General features: G+C 52.5%; 1 protein-coding gene across 2 annotated transcripts in view; it reads left to right on the top strand.

Moving 5' to 3' along the window:
- The window catches only part of ZNF512B (zinc finger protein 512B), a 29,508-nt gene that overhangs the window by 1,937 nt on the left and 18,886 nt on the right, over nucleotides 1-8,685 (top strand). For both annotated transcript variants that reach the window (XM_071759997.1, XM_071759996.1), the window contains exons 2-7: nucleotides 1,851-1,973; nucleotides 4,840-4,919; nucleotides 5,655-5,783; nucleotides 6,106-6,278; nucleotides 6,449-6,702; nucleotides 7,448-7,519. In XM_071759997.1, coding sequence (XP_071616098.1) covers nucleotides 1,853-1,973; nucleotides 4,840-4,919; nucleotides 5,655-5,783; nucleotides 6,106-6,278; nucleotides 6,449-6,702; nucleotides 7,448-7,519 — 829 coding nt within the window. In that variant the 5' untranslated portion in view covers nucleotides 1,851-1,852. The remainder of the gene's footprint in view (nucleotides 1-1,850; nucleotides 1,974-4,839; nucleotides 4,920-5,654; nucleotides 5,784-6,105; nucleotides 6,279-6,448; nucleotides 6,703-7,447; nucleotides 7,520-8,685) is intronic.

The following is an 8,685-nucleotide window of genomic DNA, read 5'->3' as shown; positions in this document are numbered from 1 at the left end:
AGGGTTATGTTACTCAAAAATGAGAAGTTTGGATGTTACAAAAAAAAAAAAAAAAAAAAAAAAAAATGCAGTGAGTTGATTGCTGCTCTCTGACTTGAGGGCAGTTCCTCTGGGATCCCTGGGGTTGTAGTGGTGGCCAGGAAGCAGTTTGGCTCTTGCTGAAGGGCTGATGGGATTTGTATTTTTCATTTAACCAACAAGCTAGGAAGGGGAGGAAAAAACTGGAAGAAATATTTGGTGTGGGTAAACAAAAAATGTTCAGAACCTCCTGATGTTGGCCAGAAAGGATCCCTGTGAGGGGACAGATGCAGGAATGCCATCAACAGGGTCTGCCCAGCACTTCACAGAATTTTTGGGGTTTTTCCACTGTTTTTCTTCAAGCAACTTGATTGAGGATGAGCAGAAGTTGCAGGAGGCAACACCTGGAGTGGTGCATTTGTCACTGGGGTGCTGAGCACAGTGGCAGTGCCCACATGGGGGAGAGTGGAGCCAGGATTTGGGAAGGGGCTGCAGGGACCCCTCTTCTGGGCACCAGCCCTCCCCAGGAAGGAGCCACTGGCAGCCAGGCTGTGACTCCTCCCCAGGTTTCCCACCAGAAGAACCCAAAAAAAGCTGAATAAACAATCCCTGTGTTGAGCCCCAAATGCCAGGGAACCTGTTGCCAAGGCTGGAATTTCTCCCTCCATCCGATTAACCTCTGTGTCCCTGCAAACCACCACATACGTGTCACCAGCTGGACATGTGCTGGGAGCTTTTGCCAGGTCTCCTGGCAGCATCTGGGCTGCACAGGATGCACGGAGCCCATTCCCAGCTGGGAAGTCCCCGGGGACACCTTGGGAAGAGCTGCTGAGCCCTCGTGTCCCACGAGTGATGTGGGCACAAGGGAAAGGCACCCCTGAGCCCCACTGTCCCTCTGGGATGAGCCTGGATGCTCAGAGCATCATCTCTGTTGAGTTAAATGATGATCTCCTGGGAAGAGTTGGAGGGGATGAGCCAAATCTGTGGCTTTTTTTTAAAAAAAACCCACGTGCATGGGAGAGAAGTGTTGTGCAGAGACACTGGTTGGAACTTCCCATTGTCACACTGCCCATGCCAGCCTGAGCATCACCATCACTTCCCAACCCTTGTGGAATCCCCTCCCAAGGGTTTGGTGTTCCTGTTGTGGAGGTTTGGAGGACTCCTTTCCCCTGGGGCATCTCTCAGATCCTCAGCTGTGACTCTGCTGGCAGGAGGAGAGGACCTGAAGCCAAAGGGGCAGAGACAGCCACACCAGGGGGTTCATCCCAGCAGCACCAAAGTGGAGGGGTTGTCCTGCTGCCTGGTTCTGTTGGGAGCCAGATTGGGCCTTCTGTGATAATTCCTGATGTTCATTATTTATAGAGAAGCCAAATTGAATTATGAATATGGAAAATTCAGATAACAGTAACAATTCTCAGTTTATAACAGCTTCCCATTAATAAGGAAAATTGGAAATTTATCACTACATCTGTTCATTAAAACTCACTATTTTTTTCTTTCTTTTTGGTGTCTTTAAATGAAAGCAGAGAAATAAATGAAGGGGAAAAGCCATTTATTCGCTACTTCTCTGGGCAAAGTCAGCCCATAATTTTTAATAAAGTCTTTGCCATTATATGTGGAGGGGAAACCAGGCTCTAGTGAAAGCAGCTTTTCAGCCATGGCTGTGGTGTTGCTCAGCTGTGGAACAAATACTCAGATACACGTCCTGCTTCTTCTCAGTGTGGGAACCTTTAGGCTGCATGATAGATTTCTAATTTCCCTCCCTCCCCAGCAGCTCCCCTGGCTTCTCAGCTCCAAGGAGTAAATGGTAACACCTTCCCTGCTTCTTCCAGAGATGGCGGATTCCTATCCCTGTAAAGGTGGAAGGAAAACTCCAGGCTCTAACAAACCCACTGCCAGCAAAGAAAGCAGGACAGAGACCAGGATAAACCCCCCAGCAGAGCTGCCCAAGCTTGGTAAGGAAAAAGGGTTTTTTTTTTCCCATGGAGGTGGAATGGGAGGAAGGGACCAGTCCAGGGGTTGGGAGGTGGCTGCCCAAACAAAGGGGATGAGTGCCTTGGGTCTCAGTGCACCTTGGCTCCTGGTTTTGACCCACCAGTGAGGGTTGTGCAGGGTCAAAAAAAGCCCCAGACTGGGATCAGGAGCGAGGCAGTCCTTGGAAAAGGGAGGGGAGGGATGGAGCCAGCCTCTGCCTCTCCAGGGGCGTGCTGCTGGCTTAAGGAGATGGGTGTCTCACCACCTATTTATCCTGTTGGGAGCTGAGTGTTCCATCAAAGGATGGAAAAGGCTTAAAGGAGTTCAGACCATCTGCTGTCTCTTGTGCTGCTGCCCCCAGGATGGATGCTCACAAACCTAAGAGCCCCAGGGGACCTGCTTGCTAAGGGCTGTCACTCTGATGGATAGCTCATTCCTCTATCCAGGAACCTCCAGACCCAAGATTTTTATTTTTTTTTCTCCTATTTATGCTGGGCAGATCCCCTCTGCAGGCACAGAGAGGCTCTCACTGCCTCTACCTTGCTAACAGCAGCCCAGGACACCAAGGAGTACCTGCCCCAGGGAGACCAGGCACCCAAATTCAGTGGTCTTGTGGGGAAACACTTGTGCCTGGAATGCTTCCCAAATCCTCTCTTGCCTGGAGGCAGTTGAAGCTGTAATTGCAAACAGAGGGTTGTAAGTTATTGCTGAGGGGAATGAGCTCCAGCTGTCTGCAGTATGAACATACCTGTGCTTGGGAGAGAGGCTTTTCCCTGGGCTACATCTTGGCAGAACCTCTAGAAGTAGAAAAGCCCTTTTATTCAGCCCTTCTCTCTGGGATAGGTGGATGGATCCCATCAGGAAGTGATCCTCAGGCCCTGTTTATGGAGCAGGATGTTTCCACCCAGCTGCCTGAGCCCTGACACTGAGCACTGTTGGGTTTGTGACTTCTGCCAGCACTTGTAAATTCCAGATGTCAGCAGGGTCGGTGGGTGGGAGGTGGGACTGGGATGCTGGAAGAGCAGAGATGTGATTTCTGCTTCTCCTGTACCTGTTGTCACTGTCCCCAGCTGGCAGGAGGTTGATGAGTGCTCTCAGGCACTCGTTTGGCAGGAAAAGTTCATCAAAAGTTTTGAAACCTGTGCAGTTTGTGAAAAGGAGAGCTGCATCTGCACAAGGCACAGACCTTCTGGGCTCTTGGGGATGGGAATGTGCTCCTCTGGGGTGTTTTGAATTTGGAATACTTTGAATTGTGTAGGAGAGAAAAGAGAAATCAGGGAGAGCAATAAGCAGGTGACTGTTGTGAGCTTTTCCTGCAAATCCAGTGTAATTTGGTGGTTTCCATAAACTCCCAGCTCATGGTGTGCATAGCTCCACTCCATGTGCAGGATGAGACCCTCACTTACACGAGGGAGGAGGAGAAGCCTGAGTGTGTGTTCTGAAAGCAGTGGGGGAAATCCAGGCTGCAGAGGGCAGCTGCTGTGCACAGGCATCCTTTACAAGAGGGTTTTTTTTGAAGAGTTTTTGAATGAACCCTGCACAGTTGCTCCAGAATTAGCACAATTTGCAGCCAAGCTTGTAAAATCCTCCCCTTTCCTTAGGGCCACGAGCTGCTTTGGGGCAGGAGCCAGGTGGGTAGGAGTCCAAACTGAACAGGGTGTTTTCAGGACAGCTTAGAGGCTGCCTTGCAGGGCAGGTGGGCAAGTGGCTTTTTAGAGACTTTTTCTGGTAGCCCATAAGGGTCACCACCTCCTGCAGACACAGCCTGCAGGGCCAGAGGGATTCCCAAAGGATGCTCCATCCCCAAGGGATGCTGTTACAGGTATCCAAGTGGAGCAAACCAGCTGCTGTGACTTCAGGGGACTGGAAGTACTTGAGTCAGCTCTCTTGTTTGGTATTTTACCTCTGGCTGCTGAGGCAGAAGGCATGAAAAGGGAGAGAGTGTGTGGTTTTGGCTTTGCATTTGTAGGTAATTGGTTGGCTTTCTGTTTAATCTTTCTGTCCTGTTCCAAAAAATCCTGGATTGGCACCTGAGTACAGCCAGTGCCAGGCTTGAGGTTGAGCTCTGGTTTCTCAGGAGCTGCAGGGATTGCTGGCCCAGCTTCCAGCCTCTTCTTACCTGATTTTCACCAGAGAAGGGTGTTTCACAGGTTGAGTTTAGTTGTTTTTTTAAAAAAAATCTCAGTGATCTGCTAGCTCTTCTGGGGTTTCCTCTTCAGGGATGTTTTTTGACTTGTTTCTGTTCTTCTAGCAAAGGGCTTTTATTCCCATTGGGCACTCCCATCTGTCCAGCTCATTTTTGGGTCCCCCTGACTCACTGACACCCACCATCACTTCAGCTTTCAGATCAGTTCTGTTCCTGCTTGGAGGGATGGGAGGTTGGGTGTGAAAAGTCGATCAGTTTGGTGAACCACCCTCAGCCTCTGCATACAAACCCTGGTGAAAGTGGGGTTTGTTCTGCTTTGCTCAGCCCATTTTGGGTGTGAAGTAGGTAAAATGAAGGATTTTGCTGCTGCTGGGAGCTGAAGCATCTGGTCTGGGGTTTGGTAGTTTGAGGGACCTCATCTTGCAACACTGGAGACTTCAGTGTCTCTCCTGACTGCACTTTCTGGTTGAACTGGGCACATTTTTGTCCCGCTGCCTTTCAGCTGTGGCAGTGAAAGGAGAGGGGTCAGCAAACCCCAGGAGAAGCAGCTGTCTCCCATGCAGCTGTAGGGACAGAATTGCAGGGGAGTTCCCTGGCATTGCTTCCCAAAGGTGAATCCCCATCCTTGCCAGGGCTGGGACACGACAGACCCCACGCGGGGTTGCCAGGCAGCGGGTGACACGTGCTCTGTGTGTTTGCAGGAAATGCAACCAGTGACAAAACTGAAGGCAAGAAGAAAGGACGACCCAAGGCTGAGAACCAGGCTCTGAAAGACATCCCTGTAAGCCCCCATGGCTCTGTTTCCCTGTCCTCCCCCTCCCACACTCCCTTTGGCTTCCCCTCCGTGTCCCGCTACCCCAACCAGCCCCACTCCAGGGTTAAACCTTCCTTCCCAGCAATTTAAAGTTCAGAGCAGCCTTGTCTTGGACTCAGCAAGATCTTGGCTTTCAATCCCCTCCATGCCAGCACCCAGCAAACCTCCAGACCCCTTCCAGCTCCTCCAGGCCATTCCCAGATGAGCTGGATTCCCTTGCAGCTGCTTCAGGTTTGGCGAACAATCCGGCAGCACCAGGGAGGGGATGATTTATTCCCTGCAGAGCTGTGTGGTTTCATTCCAGCATGGGAACACGGACAACACACAGAGCAGTTTGTCTTGAGAGCACGGGGTGATTTACTGACTGGATGAAATGTGGGGTGGTTAAATCACCCCCGGGTGACTTCTGGCCTGATTTATTCCCCAGCGTGTGCTCTGGGAGGCACAGCAAGGTAAATTCTTGGAAGGAACCATTAGCTTGTGGAGCCTGTGGCACCATCCCAGCTCTCCTCACTGAAGGGAGCACTGCTGCACTGAAACACAGCCCCCGGGGTCCACTTTGTGGTTGTGAGGTGGGAAGGGGTGGACATCCAGCAGTGAGAGGTCCCGTGTGCCCCCTGGGTTGCACCAGGACACACCTGGGCACACAATGCCCTTTGCTCAGCTATTTTTTGGTTTTGTTTTTGTCTCTCCTGTTCCCAGCTCCCCCTGATGAACCAGTGGAAGGACGAATTCAAAGCCCACTCCAGGGTGAAATGTCCCAATTCAGGCTGCTGGCTGGAGTTCCCCAGCATTTATGGTTTGAAATACCACTATCAGCGCTGCCAAGGGGTAAGGAGACAGAGGGCTGCCTGGCCTTCCCAGTGCCCAGCTCTTGCATTACCATGAAGAGGGCAAAGCCCCTTTCTGGCCTGAAACCCCAGGAAAACCCTGAACTATTAAAATGAGGGTGGGCCAGGGGCAGTGAGGTGTGTTGGAGAGAGGCTGGGGTCTCCCTGTCTCAGTGTGAGGTCTCACCTGGGGGAATCATGAACCATTTGGAGGGGCAGAGGGGGTATTACACACAATTTGTGTTCCTGCTGGTATCAGAAAAAGCTTTGTTCCTGTTCTGGTCTGCTACCCGTGCCCACCCATCTCTCCCTCTTCCCCCCAGGGTGCTATCTCAGAGAAGCTGACGTATTCCTGCTCCTACTGTGAAGCTGCCTTCACCTCCAAAACCCAGCTGGAAAAGCACCGGCTCTGGAATCATTTGGACCGCCCGGTGCCAGCCAGCAAAGCAGAAAACAAAGTGCCAAAGGCCATTGGGAAGAGCAGTGGCAAAAAAAGGTAGCAGGGCTGTGGCCGGGCTGCCTGGTGGGAGCGTAGGGATGGGTGGGCTTTGGGGAAGGCTCCCTCCTCCATTCCCACGAGCTGGGCTGGCGGAGGGGGGAGAGGTGTCAGGACCTTTGTCTAACAAGCCCTCTTGTTTTAAACAAGCCCTCTGTGCTTTGCCCTAGAGCTGCTGAGAGTTCAGCTTGCCCCACCATCCATCCCAAACAGGCAAAGACGGAAAAAGCCGTGGGCCAGGAGCACGCTGAGAACGGGGAGTGCCCGGCAGAGAGCAGGGAGGGCAAGGAATTCCAGATTGCAGCAGCTGAAACCCTGGCAGCTGCCACCCCTACAGCCAAGTCCTCCAGTGGCAAGGACACCCTGCAGCAGGGGGGCAGCCAGGCCTCTCTGCAGGAGGAAGACCCCGAGAGGATGAAGCACAGTAAGATTAGAGCCCGGGGCTACGCGGGTTCCAGAGCCTGGAGAAGGGGGTTCCCCTGGGAAGGGGCTCTGCTCCAGCCAGTGCTGCTGCAAGTGTCTCTCTGAGTCTGTCCAAGCTTCTCTGAGTCTATCCGAGCCTTTATTTCATCATCTTGATCATTTGCAGCCCCCCCTTGAGTTTCTTGCAGCAGTGAGTTAGTTCCACCGAGGGTTTAAGCTGGGATGCAGTGTGGTAGAGGTGTTTCTGTAGGACCTCCAGGGCTGGGGATCCCCACAGCACAGCAAGCTGCTGGGTCAGCCCCTGTTCTCACTGAGTGTAGCAGTTTCATCCAGGGTGTATCTGGGAAATGTGTTTTCCTTAAGCACAGGGAGAGGGTGAGGGGGCTGGCTCCCTCTGTTATCACTGCAGGGCTGGCAGGCAGAGCTGTGGTTGTCCCCATCGTGGCATGGGAGCCACCCCCAGCCACCTGAGCTGCTGAGGCTGTGGAAACCACGTGGCTTTTGGAACTAGAGAGAGCCACAGCTTCCAGTATTTGAGCTAGCCTGGGGTAGCATTATTTCTCCTGGTTTTGTGGGGTGGGAAGCAGTGTCCTGCTGCTGTTTGGTGGGCAGGCTGCTTCATTCAATAGCCCTAAATGTGCTGGGGGTAAAAGCCTCCCTCCAGGTGACCACCAGGCCTGCTGAAGGGCCCTGGCAGTACAGTTATTTGACCAAATCTCTCTCTCTGTTTCTCTCTTTTGAGTTAGGAAGGAAACAGAAAACTCCTAAGAAATTTACGGGGGAGCAGCCGTCCATCTCGGGGACGTTTGGACTGAAAGGTGAGACAGGGTCAGCTGGAAGCTTGGGGCTTCTCCCTGGGGTGTTACAGGGAAGCCCTTTCCCCAACAGCCCTCTCAGAACAGCCACCTGGAGCCTGGGGATATGGTGCTGGTGCCCATGGGAGGGTTGTGAAGGGAATGAAAGGCAGGAGCTGGCACTGGTAACAACCCTGCCTGCTCTGCTGGGAAATGAGGGCAGGGGAGAAAGGATCTGGGTATGTCCAGCTGTAACACAAGATGCTGACACAAGTGAGAGATGGGAAACATCATCTCCTCATTGTCCAACCCTCCTGGGCTTGCCCAGTGTCTCCAGTGACACCAAGAAGGGTTTCTGCTGGGTGGAAGAGCTGAGTGACACATCCATCCCTCAGACACTCTCTCCAGTGCTGGTCGCCCACAGTCACCAAAATGAATCTGTGGGGGAAGAGATGTGCTACTGGGAGGTTTTCTGAGAGGAGGCTTAGAAATTGGCTGCTGCAGCCTGGCAAAGCAAGAGAAGTGGGACTGTGGTGTGGTTCTGCTCCATAAATACACCCGGATGGGTACAAAGGAAGGAGGAAACCTAGAACATCCTGGGCATGACAGCAGCTGCCTTTGGGCTGGAAATAAAAAGGGAAATAAAAAGGAAGTGTTCCTGCACTGCAGGAGGCAGCATCTTCCAGTAAAAGAGGCACTCAGAGGAGAGGCACTGATGGCTTTGAAGGAATGAAACACTTGCTCAAGAGCTGGCTGGATGTGGGCTCTGCCATTTCTTGGCTCCTGGGGTTGTTTCCCTTAGGCTCCCCACAGAGGCAGTGCCATAGCCTCAAGAATAAACTGATCCCCTGCATGACCCACTGCCTCCTGTGGAGGGTGAGATAAGGCAGGACCTTGCCAGGACATCTCTTGGGTTTGATGTGACAGTTTGCTGCCCAAAGACCATGGTGCCAGCAGCCCCTCAGCCATCACCCAGCAGGACCAGGAGAGGTGGGATATGCTGCCTGGGATCCCAAAAGTTGTCCAGTTTCCCAAGCAGTTCCTTGGTGTAAACAGTTAGCCTTTTGAATGCAGGAGGACCAGCAAGAACATCCTGAATTTGCTCTTCCAATTCCCTCTTTGAGTTTCTTGCAGAATTCCCTTTCGCCTCCTCCCCAGCCTTCCCCAGAAGCTTCCTTGCCAGCAACATC

This window comes from Heliangelus exortis, chromosome 16 (assembly GCF_036169615.1).
Source record: "Heliangelus exortis chromosome 16, bHelExo1.hap1, whole genome shotgun sequence".
NCBI lineage: Eukaryota > Metazoa > Chordata > Aves > Apodiformes > Trochilidae > Heliangelus > Heliangelus exortis.
Note: the sequence above shows the minus strand (reverse complement) of the source record. Positions and strands in the feature narration are given on the sequence as shown.